General features: G+C 53.4%; 1 protein-coding gene across 2 annotated transcripts in view; it reads left to right on the top strand.

Moving 5' to 3' along the window:
• The first annotated feature begins 350 nt into the window (after positions 1-350).
• Positions 351-25580, top strand: part of LOC147828391 (BMP-binding endothelial regulator protein-like) — a 45775-nt gene continuing 20545 nt past the window's right edge. Inside the window, exons 1-2 of one of the 2 annotated variants that reach the window (XM_087210136.1) lie at positions 351-1377; positions 6312-6648. In XM_087210136.1, coding sequence (XP_087066262.1) covers positions 6353-6648 — 296 coding nt within the window. In that variant the 5' untranslated portion in view covers positions 351-1377; positions 6312-6352. The remainder of the gene's footprint in view (positions 1378-6311; positions 6649-25580) is intronic. The other variant, XM_087210135.1, reaches the window with a different exon arrangement.

Raw genomic sequence — 25580 nt, 5'->3', positions numbered from 1 at the left:
TATAAACCATAACAGTTTATTACAGTCTTTTCATTATATGAGCTAATCTCTCTACATTAATTCCTCATTTCCTTTGTCATTCATACATCCTTGGAAATAGATATGCCAGGTTTTGTTAAAAACATTTTAGTATTTTATTACAATGTTTGAGGTATTTCCAAATGCAGAACATTACCATGGTCTCATATATATTTGAATGAATTATATGCTGGAGTGAGAATTCATTGGAATTTCTTAAAAGTACTAAATGAAGAGTTTTGTGATTTTTTTAATCCAACTTTGTATTTTGGCACTTAGATCAAAATGGAAGAAACCGTATTTCTAGAAAACATACAAAGGTGATCTGTAATTATTAACTTTATCAGTAATTTGTTTTCTGACTTAAATCAAAGTATAAGAACCTTGTGTTTCCAAAAAAAACATATAAAGATGACCTACAGTTATTAACTTTATCAGTAACGTGTTTCCTGACACTACTAATTATGGATGTTTATTTGTCCTTAGTGAATAGCCTAATTTTCTTTAGAACCTAGAGTAATGTTCATTGCTTTTAACTTTTTTGAGTTAGTTGGGAGGCCGAAGCAAGAGGATCATAAGTTTGAGCCCAGCCTGGGAAGCTTAGCAACTTAACAAACCCCGTCTCAAAATTAAAAAGAAAAAAACCATGGAAAGACTTCGGTGTAGTGCCATCTGGGTTGCTGTCTATTTATGTGTTCAATTTGCCCTGGTTACATGGTCATGGAGTAAGGCTGGTTCTTATGTGTCAGAGCTCCATTTCTTCATCCACAGAAGCTCATCAAGGCTGCAAAGCAGACAGCTTATGAGCTCAGAGATGTTGTAAATAACTTAAAACTCGGCCCCAGAAGTGTTCTCTGAGAAAAGCCTTTTAAAGCTCCTGATGTCTGTTTATTTCCTCGCAGGTTATTTCCCTCAGAGCATCCCTGCTGGGGCCCTGCCTTGCTGCCCACCCTCCCAGGGCCTGTGGGGCTGCTGTCTATACCTGTCCTGCCTCACTGTGACCGACTCTTCTCTCTCGCCCATGCACAGAGCCCGGTGTCTGCACAGTGTTCGGAGACCCTCACTACAACACCTTTGACGGCCGGACCTTTAACTTTCAGGGCACGTGTCGGTACGTGCTGACCAGAGACTGCTCCTCCCCCACCTCGGCCTTCCAGGTGCTGGTGAAGAATGATGCCCGGCAGACGCACTCCTTCTCCTGGACCAAGTCGGTGCAGCTGGTCCTGGGCACGAGCACCGTCAGCCTGGAGCAGCACCTGGGCGTGCGCTGGAACGGCTCGCGGGTGGCGCTGCCCTGCCTCGGGCCACACTTCCGCGTGGACCTGGATGGCTACCTGGTGAAGGTGACCACCCAAGCAGGTGGGGCCCCAGCCCAGGCATCCGCTCCCCCTGCCCCTACAGGGTCCTCTCCTCCCAGGCAGATGACACTGCATACAGTCTGGCACCTGGGCGCTGGGCACAGTGGCCTTGCAATCTTCAGACGCGCCACAGCTCGCCCTCCTCACTCTGGAAGTGGTGGCGTGCTCTTCAGATGACCTCACCCTGGCCCCTGATGTCAAGCTGGGAGTTGTCACAGGCTCTCCCAGCTCAGCTAGTTATGTGCAGTTTCACACCAGGGAGAGGATGCAGGGTTTCCTTGTCAACCTCCGCCCCTCGGTGTGGGGTGTCCTCCAAAGCAAACAGCTCAGTGTCGGTGGTGTTCAGAAGAAACATAAAGTTGGGGGTGGTGGTGCTTCCCCATAATCCCAGCGCTCTGGGAAGACAAGGCAGGAAGATTGCAGGTTTGATCCCAGCCTGGGCAACTCAGAGTCTCAAAATAATAATAATTTAGAAAAAGTGGGCTAGGGATGTAGCTCAGGGAAAAGGCCTTGAGCTGGGTAGCTGGTATGCGGGCAGGGAGGGAGGGAGGAAACAGAAATGTCCCCAGCAGCAGGACTTGTTCGGCTGGCCTCAGTGTGCACTGGTCACCTTGTTCCTCTTAGCTGCCCTGTGCAAAGGGGAACTAGGCTGCCACGGGCAGGCGTGCGGATGGGGGACAGGAGGCACGTGTGACCAGCAGTCCCGTCCACTCTGACGCACCGCCCTGAGGACACAACCACTGCCTTGTGCTGAGGATGCCGAGGCTGGCTGTGAGAGCGCACCCTCCTCAGGGCCCTGAGCACGCGGAGCTGCTGGTCGAGCCCTCTCCAGCACCCTCTGTTGCACCCACATTTCCAGCCCTTGGGACCCCAGGCCAAGCTGTCCATGGCTGCTAGGAGGCCACGAGGCTCAAGTCTTTGTTCGATGTTACTTAACCGGTTAGGAGCAGGATCCAGGTCCCGGTGTCAGCTGCAGAGACCATGCCCTGCTCACCTTCACGCTTTGTGGCACCACGTTACGTGCTCTGCGGGCCGCCAGGTTGTTTGCTGGGGATTTTGCGCCGTGTGTTCTGCTGGGCACCGTGATTCTGTAAGGAAGCAGCCACTGACCGCCTTCTTACTGATGAGGATTTGGCAGTGGGAAAGCCTCCCCTGGGCTCCAACTCTCTTAGGAGATACAGTCACAGAGGGAAGCTTTGGATCGAGCAGGCCCTCGGCGTCCATAAGGCTGTTTCTGCTCAACCCTCAGAACCCTGCTTGTGGTTTCAATTCAAGCCCAAATATATTTCGATAAATTGATTTGAGTCTTTGGTGTCCCACTTAGTGAACAAAGGCAAGGAGCCAAGGCGCAGCCCTGCAAGCTGTAGTTAGCAAGGACATCAGTGTTTCAGTGAGGCAATGGGAGGCATTAATGTATTTGAACATTCAGCAAAGGGAAAAATCCCTGTTCTTCATGGCGCAGATGTGCAGAAATCTTCTCTCGGATGGTAGAGGGATGAGACCTGCTCAGGAACCTCAGACGCTTGTTCCTTCCACAGGACATGTGCTGTGCAGATGTAGGCCCACCTCATTCTGTTAAGGGGGCAGCGCTTTCCAGCTCCCCATAAAACCCACCAAGATGACCCACTGTGACGGGGCGCTAAGGAGAAGCACCTTCCCTATCTGTTTGCAAGCCAGACCAACAGAGCAGATTCTACCGATGAGGAGATTACTAGTCAGCTACAGCCCAGTTCTCCAAGGCGTCCTGGGTCTGTTAGCAGGAGGTTCTGTGCTTTCACCCACAGCTGGCCAAGGTCATGGATTAACCTGTTCTTTGCAAGGATTCCATGTAGTAAAAATGGCAAAAGGGAAAGGCTGCTAAGAAAATAATAATGGACCACAAATACCATGATTAGATGAGTGAATTTAACCACTCTAGGCCTTGAACTCAAGTTTTATCATTTATTTGCCATCTCATTCCATCATGCAAGTCATTTGTATTGTACCCTCCACACCCAGCTGGACAGCGTCCTGTGGCACACAAGTCACACAGCCTCCTGCTTCCTGGGAGGAATGTCATTCCTCTGTGCTCATCATTTGAGTGGAACAAGTCGATTTCCAGATGGTTGCATTTCTGCCCTGGTCCGGCCACTCAGTTTGGACCGCCCCTAGGGCTATCCTTTTTTATCGCCTATTGGTTGTCTGTTTTAAACATCACAGCATTTCCTCACGTGTTCTCCTTCCATAGATCCCTCGTTCTGTTTCATAAGCTCGGGTGACCAAGGGGACTGTCCTCAGAACAGTAGCATCAAAGCAGCCTGGGGTGGGGGACAGGGGCAGGGGAAGGCTCCTTGCCTGGGGGGGAGGACTCAGCCTTCCTTCAGGCAGAGTCACCTGGCAGTCGGTCACCACGCAGCTTGCCTGGAATCAGGCCCTGCCGCTCATCCCCCAACAACTGGCGGGCACAAGGCTTAGGGTTAGCATTGCAACCCCACCCCACGCTGGCCCAGCCCTCAGCCCTCAGCCAGTTATTTAAAATCACTTCCTTTTTACAGTCCGCGCACCTCTTCAACTCTGACTGGCAGTCTTACATCAGATTGCCTGAAGCATTAACTTATGAGCAACGTGGGTTTTAATGTTATTTTTGATGGAACTCTACGCCGGAACCCAGAGAATGTACCCTGCCCCACTCCGATGTAAGTCTGATCGGGAGCACTGCCCACTTTTACACACCGCTGTGGTTCCCCCTCAGATTCTGCACCTCTCCCGTTCCGCTGGGCAGCAGCAACACCCACAAAATACCAGCACAGCCACACAAATACCACCAGCGTCCAGCCGGGCCCGTGGTCCGCAGCCAGGTCACACACCTGAAGGAGGAAGAACAAGGTGCAAAACAGGCACTGAGGAGAGGGAAAGTGGGGACCCTTTCCTAAAGCAGAAGGAAGGCGGCGGCTGCTCACATCCCCGATGGCGGTGTACGCTTCCGCGTTAGCCCTCCGCCTCTACTGCTGGTTTCTACCCAGTTTCCCTGCTGAGTATTGGGAAACTCAACCAAGCTGCGGAAAGGACTCTGCTCAGCCCCTCGGACCCTTCCACGGGGTTTCCCACTCATAAGGCGCCGATCTAAAATATCATTCGGAAGAGCAAGTCCCTCAACTACAGCTTACTAGGGGATTTTTGTTTTGTTTTGTTTTGTTTTTGCTTTCATGAGTATAATCTGCTTCGCGTGGATTTTACTCCTGGAGATGGTAAAAATATTCATGCAAACACGTGTAAAAGATACAGCAAGAGGCAAAGGCACTGGGCTGGAATAGATCACCTCTCCCCTATATGAAGCCCTTGACAGGCTGTGAAAATCCTCTTCGTGTAATAATAACCGAGGGCAAGAGAAAGAAGAGTGAATTACAAACTTCTCTCTTACTCAGGAGACCACGTGTTACAATGAGATGTGACGGGGTTTGAGAAGTCTGCTGAAAACACGGAGGGTCTGCATCCTCCCAAGCCCGTGTCGCCCACTGGCCCACTGGGAAGAAAGGACCCAGCGATCGGCTTATTCCCTGTGGGCTGAGTTCCCATGAACTCAGTGGCCCAAAGGCTCACATTGATTATGTCATTGTCAGAAGACACAAGAGCTCCTTTGGGTGTAAATTCTCAACTGCTTCTGGCACTTGGAAGAACAGTGTTTGCCTGCTGTCAAGAAAAGAGATTTGTAGTTTGGGGAATGTTGCAATGTTGCAAACCTTTGGGATTCTGATCTAAAGGTTGGACTGTATGTGGAACTGATCTTCTCCCTCGTGTCTCTTGTCAAGTGGCTGCCTGGTTACAGGCTTGTGAGGTCAAGTTTCTTCTGTACCTTGGAGAGTGTTTTACAACACGATTTACAGTTTCGCTTATCTCCTTTACAGTGGTTGTTTTGTTTTCTTTCCCAGCGTGAATCTTACAGTTTGGTTTTGAACATTACAAGGGTAATTTGCTCAGTTATTGATTCCATGCCAGGCATCAGATGACACATTGTATGATGGGTAGGAGGAAATGCAAACGTTGCACACCCAAGTTGTGGTGGACAGGGACTCGGTGGCTCCCGGACACCCTGGGCCAGTGTGTCTGGAAGAATGTGCACATGTTCCAGCCAGCCCTCCCACACTTTCGATGTCAGCTCAGCAAGCCAAGAAGGGGCTGTGTTTCCTCCTTCCTGGAGCAAAGAGAGTTTCCTTGACCACCAACGCAGAACCAGCCTGATGGTGGGCACGAGAGCACTTCCACCCATGGCTTGGTGTCTCCAACCTGCCTGAAGTGAGCACACCAGGGAGGGAGGCCTGGGAGAGGCAGAGGGAGGGTTCCCAGCAACTCAACCCCAGGAAACCAGGTCAGTGGTCCAGGTCCCAGGAATGACCATAACGTCCTGAAGCAGCAGATGTGCTCACTTCTATGAGTGTTGTCCTTTGCAGACCATGTGCTCAGAAGCTTTATTCATAGGTTCATTGCCTTTGTATTCTTATTGTAGCAGATCATTTGGAAAATTTCCTTTGGCATTTGGAGGACTAATTATGTGGGGACATTTTTGGATAAAGAAACAAAAGTGACGTCGAAGAACTGTCATCTTTCTTTCACATTAGTCTTTGGCTAAATGAAGGCTCAGTTTGGACTAACACAAGTATTTTAAGAAAAGGCAAAAATACAAACCCTAGAGTAGCATGGTCTAAGAGTAGTTGTCAGTAGAGGTCAAAATAGGAGTAGATAAGATAAATAAAAGCAAATTTTGTGCAGTTTAACAATCCTACACCCCACACATGATGATTCATGTAATTTACAGTGTTCAGAGTGGTGAGAATTTGGATCAAGCCACTGCGCTCTTGTTAGAGGATGAGGGTCACACGTAGTGTGCAAAGATGTGCAAACCTGGGGATGACTGGGCGTCCAGGAGTGCTTGATCCTCCTTTGCTCTCTCCCCTCTAGGTTTGGAAATATCCTGGGACGGCGACAGCTTTGTAGAGGTCATGGCTGCCCCTCATCTCAAGGGCAGGCTGTGCGGTCTCTGCGGCAACTACAACGGACATAAACGTGATGACTTAATCGGTGGAGATGGGAACTTCAAGTTCGATGTGGACGACTTTGCCGAGTCTTGGAGAGCGGAGTCCAGTGAGTTCTGCACCCGGCCTCGGAGGAGACCAGTACCCGAGCTGTGCCGCGGGACAGTGAAGGTGAAGCTGCGAGCCCATCGGGAGTGCCAGAAGATCAAGTCCTGGGAGTTTCAGACCTGCCACTCCACGGTGGACTACGCCGCTTTCTACCGGTAACCTCTGCGTTCTGGGGGATGAGTGGGTCACAGGCCAAGGCTGGATGTGACCTGGGGGCGGAGTGGACCACATGCCCGGCACATAAACCAGGGCCCACAGTAAACGTCCCCCTTCATTCTGTCCAGCTGCTGATCTTGTCCTGAGTCTGCCCCACAGCATGTTCCCATTTGGGAAACTCCAGGAAGTGTTCCAAGATGGGCTTCTCTGGGAGATTCCGTGTTTTGGGAGTGTCTGTGGGTTTCCTGGGACACTGATGACAGCCTAGAGGTTTTTTCAGGGTTTTAGCTTGACTCTTAAGATTGAGGAAGTGTTCCCAAATTCTAGCCTAAACCACAGAAGTCTAGGATAGAATGGTTTGCTAAAGTGAAGTCTTTAATCACTGTGGCTGCCTATTGGTGTCGGAGCAAGCTCAGTTGCTCCAGGCTGAGAATGAGTCCAGGTCAGCTTGCTGGTCTACCCCAGACCCACCTGCATGTGGAAAAGGGAGAAGTCCTTGGTTCTCAGCCAACATGCCACTTTGTTTCCAGAGTCAGAGGACTGTGGAAACAGGACTGAGGTTGGAGAAAGGACCTTCATGAAGAGGAGGGATTCCATGGCCTTTTGTAACTCTGCTTAACCCCCTTCTACTCCAAGCCACATGCTGCAAAGGAAGCCTAGATCTGACTCCCATGCTATGAGGTGGCACTTGTGGTTGATGGGTCTGGCCTGGCTGTGCTTCCGTTTACTGCACAATTCCGGGACCTCAAGAGCTTTGGCTGCCGATCGCTGTAACCGCAGTGGGTGTGGGGGAAGCTGAGCCGAGCGCAGCCCAGAGGCCTTGTTTCAGTGACTTGCCCGTGCCACTTCTAATTAGGAAACTCCTGTGGTCTGTAGCCACAGAGAGGTTATTTTTACTCTTTAATTGCCACCAGCCATCTCCCTCAGCCCTCATCAAATGTGATCTTTCCTTTATTTGATCTTCGGATATAAAAGATACAGTTCTAGGAAGGCAGCTCCCACTGGGTGGGACAAGGAGTGTCCTGTCGTTGCAGATCCCGAGCACAGCTGCAGCTGCCAGACCATTTGGCTCCAAGTTGTGCATGCAGCTCCTTGAAGCCATTTTCCTGAGGTAGTTTGACTTCCTCAGGTTCCCTTATTTTCCCTCCTAGCACCGGCCCCCAGATTGGCCCTGTTCTTTTCCTAGTGCGTAGACAGATCTTTTAAAACTTTTTCATTAGTAGTGTTTGTTCGCAGTGCATTCATTCATGTTGGGCAGTGGGCACGTGTATGGAATATACCTTGAGCATTTTCGGTCCCTCAACATGAGACTGTTCAATGCCTGGACAACCCAGGCACCACTTGGGAGCTGCACTCCTCCACTTGAGGTTTGCCGGGCAGCAATAGAGCGCAGCAGTTAAGAACTGTGTGGAATGGGCGTAGTGGTGCATGCCTGTAATCCCAGCACTAGGGAGTCTGAGGCTGGAGGGTCACAAGTTCAAGACCAGTCTGGGTTCTGCAGCAAGTTCAAGGCCCGCCTGGACTACATAGAAAGACCCAGTCTCAAAGCTTTGTAGCTTCCAGGGCTCAAAACCCAGCCAGGACATAGAACCTTGAGCAAGTACCGAAGCTCTCCGAACCTCAGTGAGCCAGTCTGCGAGGTGGGGATGACCAGGACCCGCCTTGCAGTGCTGTCTTAGATGTGAGGTTATTGCTGATGCCATTGCTTCCACCACTGCCCAGAGCATCAAACAGCGGGGCCACTTTGGGAAGCTCCCCCAGATCTCTAGAGCAGATGTGGATCGAACTCTTCTCTGCTCCGAGTAGAACGGAAAGGCAGTGCCAGGCTTTGGTTTTTCTGCCCTTTCAAAGGGTCATATTGAGAACGAGACTGAAGAGCAGGCTAAATTTGTAGTTCCACGGCCTTTGGAGAACTGGTCAGTGCTGCCATCCCAGACGACAGCCGTGCGATGAGGGCCTTGGCACAAGGTGTGAGAGCAACTTCACCATTCAGGAGCAAAGGGACTCGGAATCCTGGCGTGGCCTTGGGTCCCCTGCGCAGAGCGGCACGGTGGAGGTGGCTTGTTGGGTCAGGGCTGACGTGGCCAGTGCAGCAGCTCACGAGCGGCCTCCTGGGCTCTCTGTGCAGGGAGGCCGAGGACGGCGTGTCGGGGAGTGGGCTTGCGCTCCGCCTGTCGTGGCCTGTGTGATGGCAGGGACCCTTCCGACACCCGACACTCTCCCCTGGAAAGGCGGCAGCTCTCAGGAGGGCAGGAGCCACAGTTCTGCCCACCTGCGTGCTGGCGGGGTCTCCACACCCCCAGAAGTATGCACTCCTGTCCCCACCTCTCTGGGGATATGGCCAGTGTGTGCCCCGCACGCGGGGTACCCTTCTGACTGTTAGCGTCTCCGGCCTCATCAGGAGTTTGTCCTGATAGACTCCCACAGCTGAGGCTTCGCAACAAGGGCACGCTGAGCTCCTTCTCTCGTGAGGCTGCAAGACGCAGGCTCAGTCAGGATCGCATTGCACTTGTTTTTAAAACACTTGTTTCTGATTTACAATAAAGAGAAGAGAGATCACATGGCATCCCACATGTAGTTTTTGCTTGTATACGCTAAATCACTGGAGGGATTTCTAAGTGAGCAGGCCAATAGGATCCGAGCCATGGCAGTGACGTGTGTTACACAAGCGCTCAGGATTAGCACTGTCTTGACGTCATGAGTGTCACACGCACGAATTGTAGTGGGTTTGTGTCCTCTCATTTCCCCTCACGATCCAGAGAAATGTTTGTAACCCCTTTAAAGACAAAGAGTAAAGCAGTGTCAGGCACACCCAGCCTTCCACCCCTGCTCTGGTCACAGCCAGAGAAGGAGAGAGGAAAGGACTGACCCAGAGGGAAGGCCGCTGGTTTTGGACTCCTGAACCACGCACCCCTGCCCCAAGCAGATTCTACCACAGGTATGAGATGGTGCTTTCCATAAGGCCAAAGTAGTAATTCTGATTTCTCCAGTGGCGCTTACTTTTGCAATGCCGAGGGCTCATCTCTCTCGCTTTATTTTGGTCTTTGGCCTAATACAGCTTTCTAGGTAGTAAAGCATCCCTCGTCAGATACTTGGAAAGCCACCACTTTGTAAATGAACAAGAAATGACTGCGTATTAGTCAGCAATACTTACTTTTGTTCTCTCAGGAAACTTTTAAAGCTTTGCTATTTATTTACTCACGTATCAGTTTAACGCTCCTTGGCCGATCAAGTTCTTTGTAATCAGAATAATTTGCTTTACTGAATCAATCAAATGGGTTTGAGGGCAAAATCATTTGATGATAACTGAGGTAAAAATGCACCTGCGGTGTCGATGTGGCTTAGCCTAGCTTCGCTCACTGGCATTTCCTCACAGCAGATGGCCTCTGCAGCAGTTTCTGCGGGACTCCTTCTTGGTGCATGGTGAGGACTTCCCAGCAGCCAGCGGGGTGGTGTCCTGTGGAGAAATGGACCTGGATCACTCAGTTTTGTCCAGGTTCACAGCTGGCTTCTCTGAGGAGGTAGAGTTGTGTGTCTTCCTGTTTCTTCTTGGATTTCTCATTTTCATCTCTTCTCTCAGCCTCAGTTGCTTCTCCCTTGTGTCTAAGGGGCCAACTGAGAAATCTGAGAGGGTCAGGGGTCCCCCAAGATTCTCAGCAGCCAATTTCAACTCATTGCCCTGCTGGCCACCTGAGCCCTGGGCAGGACCCAGCTTGGAGGGCAGGAGATGGGTGGGTGCTGTGTGGCCAAAGAGGGCAAAGAAGAGACGCCTGTCCCTGTACCCATGAAACCCCACACGCAGGCCCATGTCTTGGATGATGTGCAGGGGCGATTACATTCCAGGGTGACTATTTAAATTAGACTTATTACAGTGAAAGGCACATTGCCAGTAATCCCCTTCAAATTACTCTCCACCCCACACTTCAGACACACTGGTCTCGAGGTTCTTGACACTTTCTGAAGCAGTTCCGGAAGTCCGCTTTCCTGAGTGTCTTTACGAGGTGTGATCAAAATTCAGTGAATGCTGCTGCTGAGTGCCATCCAACAGAAAGGCAGCTCATAAAAGCACGGCAGTGCGTCCTCATCCACCTTATCCACTGGCTCTGGCACTGAGTGACTTCTGACCCTTCCCCAAAGCCAAAATGACCACAAAAGGGAAATACTTTGAATTGATTCACAACACCAATTTAGGACACCAAGGCAGCCATGACAGAGCAGCTAAAGACACCCATGAAAGAGGATTTCCGAGCTGCTTCAGAAAGTGGAAGGACAATGGGGTCAGTGTGTTCAGAGTGAGGGGGATTTTGAGGGGGATTCATGACAGTCTTCTACTGTAATAAATTTTAAACATTTAAAGTGTTTGGCGTCACACCTCACCTTTGAGCATGGGTCCCAGCCGGCAGCACAGTAGCAGGATGCCCAGGGCAGCCACATTTCCGGGAAGCCAGGAGAAGGATCGTGACTGCCTCGAAGCCCACACGCGTCCAGGCCACCACCTCTCAGCCCCATCTCCCCTCTGCTCTCCCAGGCTCAATGTGACTCCGGGAACCACCTGGTCTGGCTAAGCGTCCAGGGACTCCGTGCCTAGGAAATGGCCATTTCTGCCCCTGCAGCGCTTTCCGCAGCTGGAGGGAACTGAAAGGTCACCTGGCATTCACAGATGCATCCTTTCTGGCAGAGGCAGGGGAGCTGGGGGCAGGAGGAGAGCAGCACTGGGTGTGCTGGAGTCCTGGACAGCCAGGGGCTCCCTTCCTGGGGCAGCTCACAGACCCTGAGCCTGAGCAGCCCTCTGTTTCCATACAAAAGAAGCCACTCATTCATCATGAATACACAGGAGAGAAACAAGCAGGACGAGAGACGTGTGTGCGTGTGTGTGTAAAAATCATGGAAACATAACTGCTACCCTATCATTAATATCCAGCCCATTTTCCTTAGTTCAAAGAACACGTTTGAGACATTTACTCTTAATGACTTGCAGACTCACACTAGAGCTAGTTCCCGAATCCAGTGAGGTGCTCATTGTAAGTGTGACATTGTGAGCTTTACTGTGTTGGCTTTCAGGACTGGGCATCACCCTGGACCTGTAATTAAGGTCTGTGACACCAGGCGGCAGCACACACTCGGTTGTCCCACCTCCCAGACTGCAGCCTTCAAGTCCAGTTTAAAAGCTCAGCTCAGGCCTCCTGCTGCTCAGTTCTGCCCTCCCCTCTCCTCCCTGTCTCTCTCTCCTGCTTTCTCCCTCTCTGCTGTGTTACAGTGTTCTCAAAGAAGACCCAGCATGCTCTCCTAAGGAACAGAGCAGGAACGTTGGGGTGTGCACGGTTGTTTTATCCTTTTCCCAGTGGTTATCAGACAGCCAGGGACAAGCCTGTGACCCATTTTTATCAGCTGCACACAAATCCAGGCCATGGTTTTATTTTTAAAATTCATCTCAAACCTGGTTTCATTTTTCTCTTTCCTGTTTTCCTCATTCCCTAGATTTCATTTTATTCCATTCTGCGTGTAGCTTTGTGCGCTGACTTAAATCCTTTCTGGAATAAGTTAAGGAATAATTGACCTGACTCCTCTGAAATTCCACTCTTTGCCTTGTCAGTGGACATAATGTTGATACCGAAAGTTCTGGTGAGGCTAAGAGCAGTTTCTTTTCTGAATCCCAGGCCCAAGAGTTCGCCTCCCCGGTTGTGCGCCTCGTGAGGCCAGGCCAGGCTGTGGTTTCAGCTCGGCCTGGGAAAGTCAGGGTGCCTGCCGGGGCCAGCACTCCACAGATCCCAGGGCACCTGGGTGGGTATCTGCCAAGCTGGCTCCCACGGGCCACCTGCAGTGGGCGTGCGATGAGCCTGCTTCAGGACCCCGTGAGCACCACGGTGCGGAGGTAACTGTGTGAGGGCAGCTGCTGTTGCAGCGACACTCGGGCTTCTCAGCAGAGGCTCGAGGCAGGGTGGGGTCTGATGGTCATGCTGGACTCTGCCCAGGTCCCGGCCGAGAGATGGGAGTCATAATCCAGGACACATGTGCAGCGGTGAAGGAGGAGGGGCACTGGCATTCCTGGGTGCTGTGACACATTCTCCTGGGTCTGTATGGAAATCTCAGGCTCCGGGTCATTGTCCTCTGAGAGGAGCAGCAGGACACTGACCTGGCCGCGCCCATGCTGCTTGTGCCCAAGGATGGGGCCAAGGTGAAGCTGGGGACCAGATATTCACAACTGCGCGTATCCTAGGAGGATGAAAAGAGGCCTGGAAACTGCCAGTTTTATTAGGAGAAACGTGCTGAAAAATCCTATTCTTGTATCCACAGAACTCTTTTCCAGGGTGATGGTCAATTGTTCATGCCTAAGAGCCAAGCAATCAATGATGAATTGAAACAGGTGTCTATTGCCTCGTGCGAGAGAAGCACACCGATTCTCCTGCAGTGCCCACTGATTGATTAGATGGCAACAGGAGCGCTGCTCACGGTGCTGGAGGAGTCCTGGGCTCACAGGCCTGGCACTGCAGCCCGGGAGCAGCGCGGAGGGGAGGCCAGGGCGCGCAGGCCCAGGAGGGCTGTTCCCTGTGAGCATGGGCTGTGTGGGCCAGGAACCCTACCCTGCTAGGGAGTAGCTTCTTGGGGAAGGCAACACCCAGCGGAAAGCAAGTATGCTTGGAGAACCGAGAGCCGGGGGAAGATCCGGCCAAAGCTGACTGCACAGTCAGTTCGGGGAGGCCCGTGAGAGCCTGGCCCGGGCAGCCATGGAGAGGTGTTCTGTTCTGTGGGGCCACCCTCGGAGGCCCATGGACAGTGAATCCAGAGGCAGAGGCACGGCTGGGTCCTGGCAGGTTTCCGTCCCAGAGCCCCTCAGATGGACAAGAAGCTCTGCGCCATCTCTCTGAGACCTGGGAGCCATTGTCCTGCACAGCTGCTCTGTAGAGCACAGGAGCATCGAGTCAGTGTTTGCTTATCCCTCAGTCTGTGAACATCCCTGTGATGGATTCCATGCGTTAGGTCAGCAGGCCTCCACTTTTAGCATGAACCCAGTCAGCAGTGGAGCCAATCCAAGGGGTCCTGGGGAGGCTTGAAAACCAGTTCCTGGGAGCCACATCTGGAGAACTGCAGCCCTGAGTGGTGGGGTTGCAGGAGGTGCTGATGCTATTTCCTGGGGTCCTCAATGAACTTAATTCTCTGAGAGTTAAAGTCTTTGCAAATGTTTTTATTTGAATGATGGAAATGTATTTCTTTTGTTCCTCTATAGTCCGTCTCCAAGGGGATGAAACCCAGAGTGAGTCCATGGGTAAGAGGCTTAGAAGCTAAGCACAGGCCCACCTAGACCAAAGTGGTCATTTCTTGGCGTATAACTTTAAAGTACAGGTCCCAGAGTCAACCACCTCTTTATTGACTGACTGAAGTTAACGGGTGCTCGTCTTCCTACCTCCTTGGTCTTAGGGTCACCAGGTCCTGACCAGAGGAAGTGCTAGGCTTGTTCTGCTGGGTTGTAGTGCAGCAGTCAAAGTTCTCTTGGTCACTGAGATGCTTCCCACAGAGAGGCCAGTGTGGGGAACCAGCTGGTAGCTTTTAGATGAATTGCTCAGCATGTTGCAATGAAGAGGGTGCAAACACTGAGTAGACACCAGTTTGCCTCGGGACAGAGTCCAAGCCCCGAATTCCCGGGGAGGCAGGGCTGCCCTGACATTCCTCCCCAGTGTGCAGGACAGAGAGGCCTGGAGCCGGAGCCCAGGTCCCCGGACCCAGAATGGCCCACAGGATGTGTCTGTGAAAATCCACTTCCTGTTTGTGGGCTTCACATTTGAAGTTTGGTCCATGGACATGGACAGTAGAGGAACAGACGCTTTGCCAGGACGTTGGGAAGTCTGCGAGGAACCGGAATTGGTAATTCTTCTTCAGGGGATGGAGCTGTTCTGTGACCTCCACTGTCTTGCCAGGTGAGTGGAGTTCAGAGAGAGAGGGCCGAGCTGGTCTCCCCATCGGACCCCAGCTGTGGCCCTGAGAGCACGGAGCTCGGACGCTCTGGGGCTCTGCACAGCACGTGGGCCCGAAACCTGGAAAGCTTTTCCACCTGAGAAGGAAACCAGGAAATCAGAGTCTTTGTCTGGTCTCCGTGATCAAAGCCAGGGAGGAGAGGTGGTGAGCAGATACCAACCCCAGGATGTGTGGCCGCTGAGGGTTACTGATCCGAGTAGCGAGTGTGGACTGAGAGAGCTGAGATGGCCTCAGGGGGACTGCAAAGGTCAGCGCTGAGTGAACACAGGCCCTGAGCCCCTAGCGGGGTCCCCGGCCTTTGGGGACAGGAGGAAGCAGCAGGCATGTTGAGCACGTGTCAGGAAGGGCCTGGACTCGCGAGCCTGGGTGGCCATGGAGTCAACAGCCCGGACCGTGCTGAGGTTGGCGGTGACAGCCGGCAGCACCCGGGCTCACAGTGCGCCCCACGGCAGGTCAGGGTGCTGAACGGCTCCTTCTTGTGAGGAGGAGGAAGAGACCCGGAGGAGGGGCCGGTGCTGTCCAAGGCGGGCGGAGAGGCAGGGCAGGATCTGCAGCTGAACCTGTTTGCCGCAGAGCTTGTCCTGGCAGTGACTCCTCCGCCGGCCCCGCCCCGACCGCGTGCTCTGTTCTCAACTGAGCTGCGCACTTGGGCTTCGCAGATGTTTCATATGCTGCAACTTATTGTGATTTTAAAAAGTGTTCAACCAGATTTTCTATTCAGACCCTGGAAGTAATATGCTCTGGTTTATGCTGATTGAGTCCATCCTCCTGCCTGCCTGCCTGCTTTCCTTCCTTCCTTCCTTCCTTCCTTCCTTCCGTCCGTCCGTGGGATGAACCCAGGCCTTCACTTTGGCACCGGGCTACATCCCCAGGCAGCCGTTCGTCTATCTATGTATCACCTGTCAATTTATCTGGCTGTTGGTTTATTTATTTATGAGACAAGGTCTAAGACACTGCATTGCCCAAGGAGGGCTGGAATATTTGATCCTCCTGCCTCAGCCTCACAGAGTGTGGGATTAGAGGTGTGCACCCCCCAGGGCTTGTCGCTGAATTTTAAACAAACCAATGTCACCCATTGGTCTTTGGAAGACAAGCATACAGTGTGGATTCCAGGTTGGTGGTCTTTCTCCAGTCAGTGCTTTCTCTGTCGCTCCTGTCTGCGGCATGCTCATATCTGGCCTCCCTGTGGAAGGCTGAGCTCAGCTTGGATCTGGATCTTTAATCCTGATGCTGAGTTCTTTTGAAGCCATTTTCTCTGTTTTCCTCTTCTTCTTGCTTTTAGAGCCTGCTGAGAAGCTTCTACACTTCTCCTCCTTGAGAAATGTCTAAAGGCACCGAGGTCTGCCCACATCTCGCTTGCTGGGCCCCCACGCAGTGCGACACTCATTCCTTGTGCTTCCTCGCTCTGCAGAGACCTCAGTGCACGGAGACGCTGAGGAAGCCTGGCCCTCCTCCCCGGCAGGGCCACTCTACTGTGTGCGGCGGAAGGGATTCTTCTTCGAGGGCTGCAGGCGCTGGGCTAGAGAGCTTCCCTGTGGGCTCCTCAGCTCCTCCAGCAGGACTTTCTGAGCCCGGTGGTCCCCAGGCCCTGCACTGTGGTGTGAGCAGCTCCACGCCTGTCTGCACGGCGTGGTTGGCCAGTGAAGGAGCTGGAACAAGGCCCCCAGACAGACACGAGTCCCCGAGGACGTGTGTGGGCCGGGAGGAGTCGGGCCGGCCAGGAGGTAGTGGGGCGCCCTGGAGCCCTCCGCCCGGGTCTGCACGGTCATGGCTGCAGACAAGTGCACGGGCCAGGTGAGCTTTGCTCCCAGACCCCAGTGTCAGCATCCTCACGGGCTCTGCTCGGGCCATGGGCCGTTTCTAAAGGAGCCGTCGTAGCTGGGAAGTGAGACGAGCTTCTGTGTGCCGGTGAGGGCGCCTGGACCTCCGGTGGGCACAGGCTGCTCTGGAGCGCGGGTGAAGGTGCGGGCTCTGAGCCTGCAGGGCTGGGGTGCGGGTGAGCGCCGCTGAGGACCCTGTCGCTGACCAGGCCCATGCGGCCTCTCATGGAGGTGGGGAGAGCTGTTCTGTGGCGCCCTTCGGAGTGCTCTTGTCTGAGGGACGGGCCTTCCCTCTCCCTGCTCCACAGCCATCGCCCAGAGCTTACGTAACCACCGCTCCTGCCGGTGTGGACTGAGTGATGTCGGGACACAGCCACGGTCGGGCGAAGTCTGTGCCCCCCACTGCGCACCCAGAGGGCTGGTGGCTGAAGGACAATAGCACAGGTGTCCACACAAGGTGGCTTCAGTGCTGCCTGGCAAGTGCAGGGTGCTGAGTTCGACCCCCGGTTCCGGGGAATAAAACGTGGTGCAGAACTCTGTCTGCAACACTGGCGCAGCGGGCGGTGAGCAGCGCCTTCCTCTCCCTGGGAGGAGCCAGGTCAGTCACCTGGTTCATGGAGCGGATTTGCGCCCTGACTTGTCCGGGTCCTCTGGACATCCGGCTTCAGGATCTGCACCAGCCCTCTGTGCTCAGCTCGGGCTGGGCCTCCAGAGACGGCGATGGAGCAGAGGCAGTGGCTGAGGGAGCGGTTCGGAGTGTGGTGCAGCTTGGACCTGGACTCGGCTTTTCCAGAAGTAAAACAGAAACCCGACAGCAGGTCGGGCCCAGGTGCTCTTCTCCTCTCCTCTCCTCTCCTCCGGGCTGCTCTCTGAGCAGTAAGTGGGCCCGGCTCTCTGTGCTCTAAGGCTCCTTTCCCCCAGACCCCTTTGCTTTCATGTCGCGGGAGACCCCGTAGCTGCCGGCAGCCATGTGACGTACGCAGTTCGGGGTCCAGGTGTGAGGTTGTGCACCTCTGGCCTTTTGGGGTGCTGTGGTTAGGCGGCGCGGTTAAAGGTGCGGGCAGACCATCAAGGCGTTTGGACTCAGATCCCGGCTCTATCCTTAGTACATGTCATTAGGAAAGTGACCCAAAATCTGCGGCCTCAATCTGTTCATCTATACAGCACACATAATGCTACTTCTACCTCATAAGGGTTTGGAGCTGTTGCATGAGGTGATATATTTAGGGTCCATAGTACAAACTCTGCAGTAAGATAAGTGCTGAAGAGTGAACTTTAAATTAAATGGACTTCAAATGCAATTTAGCTATGTGATCAATGCTATGTAATCTTTTGTCAACGTGGAGATGGAGGAGTGACACGAAACAAACACACACAAGCCAGGGTCGGTTACAGCCCGGATCTGCAAGGTTTGTGGAGGCGTTGAACTGTCCCTGGCACCCTGCCGACTTGGGCAGTCCGGTGGTCAGCGGGCGAGTGGGGTCGTCCGGGCCCCGGGTGCCGACCTCTGGGCGCTGGGCCTGCAGAGGTGGTTTTCTTGGTCTCAGGGTAGTGGTGGGAGCCTGGCTGAGTAGAACAGCCTTGCACCATGCCCAGGGCTGAGCTAGGGAGAGATTGAAGCACCCGTGCTGGACGCCATCACGAAGGGCTCCCCCACGGGCATCCCCCATTCCCGACGCCAAGGACCATCGCCAAGGTTGCCCACAGGCTCTCAGTTTCCAGGCTGCCTTTGCTGTCGTCCCCGGGCCCCTGATCTGACAGGAAGCAGAGTGTCCTTCTGCAGGCTGGCCAGCTTCGTCCCGTGTGAAGTGTGGAGAGTTTGCCACGGCCCTTAACCAAGGGCAGAGACACACAGGAGTGTGTGTGCTTTAAGCTGCCTTTGGATGTCTGGCTTTTAGCAGGAGTCTTGATTACAAGGTGGAGAAAAGGAGACTTGACTATACTGTTTCCATCTATACTTTTTCTTAAAAAGAAGTGCCAGATGCCTGCTGTCATCCTAGTGTTAGAAAGTCCTTTTTTTTGGTTGATCCTGAGCATGTCAGCACTTTAAACATTTCTTCAAAGATTTACCTTTCTTGGGTTTAATCAATACCAATGGCTTGGTGCCTCCCTGTTTGCCTCAGCGTCTTCCTCCTCTTCTGCTTGGGAAGCAGCTGTTGTTTACATGTCCGGCTTCTGTCCTTCTGTAGGATTTTGAAGGCTGGCAGTCCTGTGTAGTGCACAGGGGATGGCCATCCAGGGAGAGTCCTCGCTGCCCCTGAAACCCTTCTAAGGAGACCCTGCTGCGGATGCGGCTGCGAGGCGTGGCCGGGCCCGGACTCCTGGGTCGGGGTTTCCCCCGCTCCCCATGCCTGAGGCTGCGCTGGCTGTGCCCCGCGGGCTCTGTAAACGCACGGGACGCAGGGCGGAGTCCCCGGCAGCTCTTTCCACCAGCGTCCCCACGGCGCTCCTTCTCTGCCCGCTTCCCCTGCCCCGTGTCCGCTTCTGTGTTTGCAGGAGCTGAGGGTCGGGTTGGGGGCAGAGAGAAAGAACATGGAGGCGCAGGTCAGCCTTTGCTTCCCATTCGGTTCCTTTAGCCTGGTGTCACGGGTTCCCGCCAGACTGCAAAGGCTCCGAGGGCCAGGGAAGGGTGTGGGGCCGAGAAGAGCAGCCGGCCTGGCCTGTGGGTCTGGAATCACAGAAGTCGTGAGTTCGTCCCTCCCCTCAGCACCACCGCATGCGCTTTCTCACCTTACACGCTCGCTCAGGGTTTCTGCGATGTTTGGGAGGATCGCTGATGGAGTCCCCAGGAAAGGTTTAGCTGTGTCGCATGGGGATCTGGAATGAGCTGCGTCTGGGGAGGTTTCCTGTGGGAGCCGGAGGAGTTGGCCCCAAACCCCAAATGATTCTTCCCAATGTAGGGCAGATTACTTCTTTGTTTAAAGCCCTATAATTCAAGGAAGAAATGCACAAAGGTTCCATAAGCAGGAAAAGTGTGCAAAATTAGGTCTGGAAAAATTGATAGCAATCTTAGGGTGCTCAGGTCTCTGTAGACCTGAGGAATAAAGGTGTCAGAGAGACTTTGTGGGGAGATAGAATTGCTTTTGCCCCTACAGTGTTTCCAGGAGCAAAAGCCCTTGCTTCACCAGATTTCTGTTAAATCTAATGGCTGCGCCTTCTTTGGGAGCTAAGCAGAGAGGGCCAGTGCTGGGATTTCCATACGGAAGACTGATGCTTAAATTAGCTTTCAGGGATGTGGTCCTGTTAATTTGTCGGAAAAATCACTGAAGGGAGGCAGCTTTTCATTATTTTTTCTTAGGCTTTTATGGCATGTCCTGAGGTTTGATAGAATTTCACATGGAAACCAGAGCTAGAGGTTTTGCCTGGTGAGCTGTACCCAAGGCTTTCCTGATCCACCTGCACCACCTTCTGGTTCACACTGAATCTGCCCCAGTTACCTTTCCCTGCATGTAGTTTGTCTGCTCAGTCAGTCAGTGGATTTTGCTTTTACACAGTTGGATTGTGAGGCCTTTGGCACTTGGCTGCAGCCTGGATGTTCGTCTTCTGCGGGTGGTTGGGTGTCTGTGGAAAATCAGTCTCATCTGAGGATGGCCAGGTGGTGTCATCTGGAGCCAAGGCTTTGGTTCCGATTCCAGCTGGCATGGAAAGATGATAAATAATTCCTTGGCGACCTGTGTGAATTTCACAGGCCAAGCGCCTTTGCAGCCTCCTGAAGGGAAAAGTTTAGGGCAAAATTATGTCTGGGAGTTGCTATCATTCTGAATGAGCCTAAGAGAAAAAGCTCTAGGTGATTACTGAACAATGCACCTAGCTATTGTGTTGTAGAACTTATGGAAACTTTTGTATAAATTTTGTGTTTAAACTCGAAGGAAGGAGTTCATGAGATCTGTGGCATTTCTCCCCTTAGCAAGTTGAAATGCGGGCTCCTTATGCCTTGGCCGTGTGTGCTGCATGTTCGGTGGGCACTACAGGAATTTGGGAAATGCAGACGATGAGGAAAGTAAGTCACCTCGCCAGCATCACGGGTGTGTATCATTGTGAGGTGACTTGTGTCTGTCTACGCACGCACACCTGCTCTCCAACAACCAGGTCAGACTGTGCAGCCCGTGCAGCCTGTTTTATAGTGCAGCTGTGTTATTTACACCTTACACACCAGTAAGTATGCTTCTGTGGCATTATCCTAAGTGTCTGTATAATATTTTATTTATTTTTATTTTCACGTAGCGGATACCTATACAGAGGTATGTATCCAAGCTGCTTTACAGATACTCACTCTTGGTAAGGACATGGTATTTTCATGGTGATTTGAAGTGCCATCTCAGGGAATGTACTCAGCAGCTGCATAGTTGTGCTCATCCTTATTTGTTTAGGATACGTTTTCAGAAGGGGAGTTGCCAAGTTAAATGACATGCAGACTTTAAGGATTTTTCTGTATAGATAGGTTGATATGTATGTGTGTGTGTGTGTGTGTGTGTGTGTGTGTGTGTGTATTTTTAAACTGTACCATAAAGGTAAAACCAATTTCCAGTTTTTAATTTTTAAACAGCAAGACCATTTCATTAAAACAAACAATAAAAACCTAAAAATCTTGAAAGCAAAATGAAAGAACTTCTTTCCAAAATAACAGGTAAAGTTTAATTTCTTGTTCCTAACAGCACTCATCTTTTTCTCATTGATTTGGGGAGCTCTTTTGGCACTGGTGAGGTAGCTCCCACCATATGCTGCTGTTTCTTCCCCTTGTCATTTGTTTCTCTATTGTCGTGGTTTTCCCCACGTGGAATTGTTACTTTTTCAGTAGTCAAATATATATGTTTTTCTTTGTGGTTTATGGGTTCCCCTCGGCATTTATGTTTATGTGGGGTTTACATGCCCCTAGTCTATATAAAAATATGCGTAAGTTTTTCAAGCACTTTTATAGTTCCTTTATTTTATTTTAAATCTCTGATCCATCTGGAATTTATTTGTCGAGCACGCATTCTCTTTCGAACCCATCCAGGACGCTCTCTGACCATAGGAGCAAATGTTGTCCGTGCAGTTTTGGAATAAGGTGTGTAGTGAAATATAAACTCTTGGGATTTATGTGACTAACAGTTTTAAAGTTAATGTGTGTGCAGCTCCCGCGGCTTTGTGTGCGTCACTTCCGGGCCCCAGCGGGGAGCTCGGCTCTGCGTGTCCTGTGGTGCTCGGGGCGCAGCGCGGTGAGCGGGCGTCTTCCGGGGCCTGTGGGTGCGGTTTCCCAGCCGCACACCGCGTTCCTCTCTAGGCCCCTCCGGCCCACGCACTGCTCCTGGGGCGGCCCGGGCACCAGCGCTCGCTCTTCCTCCCAACCGGGGTGTTCCAGTGTTTTCTGAGGGCCGCGTTCCTGGGTGCCAGAGCCGCCCTCTCCCGGCGCACAGCCTTTGTCGACACCACTGGCCTTCTGCTGCCTTTCCGCTGTGATCTGTGGGCGGCGATGCCCGGGTAGCATGCCTGGGTTTCCATCTCTAGACAGCCGTCTGCGTGGGGCTCTGGGTTTCAGGCCTCCCTCTCCTCATCTCCAGCACAGGCAGCAAGGCCTGCACCCGGTTCCAGGTCTCGGGCCGCGCCTCCATCCCCCGGCCCGGGATCTGGGGATTTAACCTCAGACCATGCTGCCAGCAGAGGCCGGCGCTGCACCCAGTCATTCATGCATGCGAAGTATTTACTGGGTGCGTCTAGATCCCGAGAAGTGCACCAGGCACGGGGGCTGGACACACAGATCAAAGGGCCAGGGTCTGTGCCCCCTGGGCTTACAATTCAGAGGGGGAAAGATGCTCAGGAATCACCCTGGGGAATGGCTTTTCAAACTGGGACAAGTGTCGGGTGCCGCAGGAAAAGTGGGGAGACTTACGTACCCTCATGGCAGCCCGATGTGGTCCTCGTCCACAGGGAGGTATCCTGAGGAAGGGAAGCTGCAGAAGCCACGTGAAGGGCGTGAGCACCAATCAGGGGAGGGCAGTGCAGGAGACGCCTGTGCAAAGGCCCTGTGGTCGAAAGGAGCAAGAGATGTTTCAGGAACCGAGAGGAGAGAAGAAGTCCGGAGGACGGGCTGAGGTGAGGCTGGAGGGGCGCAAGCACAGAGTGATGACGAGCCCCACCCCAAACCAGTGAGAGAGACACAGTCAGAGAAGCGTGTGAAGGGGCGACAGGCGTTCACTGTTCTTAAACGAGATTATCGAATTAGCAATTACCAGATAATAAGATGACTCTGAATTCGAGCCATGGGATGATTCAGTCTCTCAGAGGTTTGTGGAGTGCTCAGGGCCCGGGCCTTTGCACTCTGTGCTCCAGGGTTACGAAGGGAGGGAGACGTTGGCCCGGCTGCCACTGCCTTCCGGCCGAGGCCCATCATCGTGCGCCCCGGGAGGGCACATGTCAGAGAGGAGGGCTGGGCTCGAGCCACAGCCAGGCTGGCCGTCCCCTCTCCCTCCTCCCTCCTCTCTCTCCTCCCCCTCCCTCCTCCCTCTCTTCCCTCTTCCTCTTTTAAGCACTGACATAATTCCCACACGCAGCCCTTTGAAATGATAACCCGGTGGTCCTGCTGTGCCCAGCGAACACTGCTCTCCGTCTCAGAGCGTATTTGTTACCCCGGCCCCCACATGGTTTTGCTGCCACCCCTCCCTCTCCTCTCTGTGACACCCTGTGCCCTCAGCGACCTCAGCCTGCTCTCTGCAGACTCCTCTGCCCTGGACATTTCCCGTGCGCCTTTTGGGATGGGCTTTCCTCACCTAGCACGGTATTTCAAGCCTCCTCTGTGCTGTGGCAGCCATCAGCTTTTCAGGCCTCTCGAGAGTCAAGGAGAATCCGCACGTGGCTGTCCCACACTCGGGTCACCGGGGGATTAGCGGGTGGATGTTTAGGTCACCTCCACCTGTGGCCACTGTGAACACAAACACTGAAAGCCGTACACGCGCGTGGTCTGATCGCCTCCTCTCGGTCCCTTAGGTTTTACCTGGAGAGACGTGGCTGGGTTGCCTGTTCACACTGGGTGTCCTCACTCCAGGAGGATCTACAGTGGCTGCCGCTTGCACTGCGCAGCAGCGTGCGGGGATTTTGCGTCTTCCACTTCCTGGCCGATGCTGTCATTGTCCAGCCAGCCTAGTGGGTGTGCTGTGGAACTCCATCCTGGTGTGGGTGTGCACTTTCATGATGGACAATCATGTCAAGCACCTTCACCAACCTGAGGGTGTTGGTTCTTATGTTAAAGAGTCAGGAACTCCTCATGCAGTTTTGAATGGACTGAGACTGAGATGAAGTAGCAGCTCAGCAGTGTGAGGCTGGGGTCTTTCTGCCTGCCTGGTGAGTGTGGACCCATCGCAGAGCAGTGGGGACAGGTGTGCAGTGAGAGGAGGGTGTGCAGTGGAGACGGGTGTGCAGGGAGAGGTGGGTGTGCAGGGAGAGGAGGGTGTGCAGGGAGAGGAGGGTGTGCAGGGAGAGGAGGGTGTGCAGCGAGAGGCGGGTGTGCAGGGAGAGGAGGGTGTGCAGCGAGAGGCGGGTGTGCAGCGAGAGGAGGGGGTGTAGGGAGAGGCGGGTGACTGGTGGAGACGTGGCCAGCCGGCTGGCTGCAGCCTTCCTTCTGGGGCACAGTGAGGATTTCTCAAAGGGAATGTGATTCTTCCACCTGACTTTATCTTGCCTCATTGGCATGTTTACAAAGAAAGAAAATTTCAGATAAATCTCTGCAGGAGTCGTGTTTCAAGACTCAGGGTCAGCTCATTGTCCTCCCCTCTCTTGAGTTACTCATTCTTTAGAGTTACAAAAGTGTAGAAATTAAGAGAGGAATATGAGTCCTTTGGACGTTTTTTCAGGTACTGGGGATTGAACCCAGAGCCTTCATACTGAGCTACATCTCCGTGTATGTGCTTGTATGTGCATGTGTGTGTGTGCACGTGTGCACACATGTGTGGCCTGAGCAGGGTCTCTCTGAGTTGCCCAGGCTGGGCTGGAACTCAGGATCCTCCTGCCTGCACCACCCAGGGTCTGGCATTGTAGCCATGTGACATCCCACCCAGCCAAGATCAAGATTTGAATTAAATATTTTATTCTTATATCTTTCTAAAAAACCGTTTTCATTTTCTTTGGACTTTACCTGTTTTCACGATTTTTTATAAAATCAAACAACAATAAAACAGCAACAGTAAAATTGCCTCTGTCTAGCAGTCATATGAATAAGCTTTCAAAAGTAAATTGAAGTGCAAGGTCTTGAGTTCGATCCCCAGTACAAATTAAAAAAAGTATGTTGAGATCGTCCCAGGAGGGCGTTTGGCGCAGTCTGTGCTGTCCCGCGCACAGGTGCGAGTGCAGGCCAGCGAGCCCTCCCCGCCGCTTCCCTCCTGCTTCTGCCTGCCGCCCTGCCCCACTGTCAGCTCCGCCGCGGCTGCTGGCTTTCTCCCCTCCATCCCTGTCCGGCAGGCACCCTGCCTCCACAGCCCCGCCTCCTCGGACGGAGCTGTGTGCACCTGGGAAGCCGGTGGGAAAGAGTCACTTCTACTTCCTGAAAAGCCAAGAGGCCCTGACGGAGGACTGAGCGGCCCCACCGAGGCCCGCACGGAGCAGCGCCCACCGGGCTTCTGCAGAGGCCACAGTGACAGCAGCCTTAGGCGGGCGCGGGGAGCCCGTTACCGTTCAGGGCGGGCGGGCCGGAAAAAGTCCGGAAGGCGAGTCGCCCAGGACATTGCGGGGAACAGACTGCAGGAACTCCGGTTCCTGCCGCCCTTTCTGAGGGCTCCGTGTGCCCCTTTCCGGGGCAGCACCAGGCCCGGGGCTGGGCGGGGGCCCTCGGGAGGCGGCTCAGGCCGGCCTCTGGCCATGGTGTGACTTTCCTGCCCTCAGCTCCTGCCCACTGGACCGCAGGGCGGGACGCTTCGGGGGAGCCCCGGGCCCTCTCCACTGCTGCCCGCCGCGTCCCCTGGGCGCAGTGCTGCCCGCCCTGGCCTGGCCCTCGCGCGGTCGGCGACGTCACACCAGCAGCTCAACAGCAGCCGCCCTGCGCATGGGCCCCATGACACAGGCCTGTGACACCAGTCCGGTCCTGCTCCTCGCCGAACTCCGAGAGCCGGCACCCCAGGGCCCGCGTGACCCCGAGGCTGGCAGGGCAGGTTGAGTGAAACTCATCCTCCGGC

The sequence above is a fragment of the Heterocephalus glaber genome, unplaced genomic scaffold (assembly GCF_053883595.1).
Source record: "Heterocephalus glaber isolate CG9 unplaced genomic scaffold, H.glaber_assembly_v1.0 deba00001111, whole genome shotgun sequence".
Taxonomy (NCBI): domain Eukaryota; kingdom Metazoa; phylum Chordata; class Mammalia; order Rodentia; family Bathyergidae; genus Heterocephalus; species Heterocephalus glaber.
Note: the sequence above shows the minus strand (reverse complement) of the source record. Positions and strands in the feature narration are given on the sequence as shown.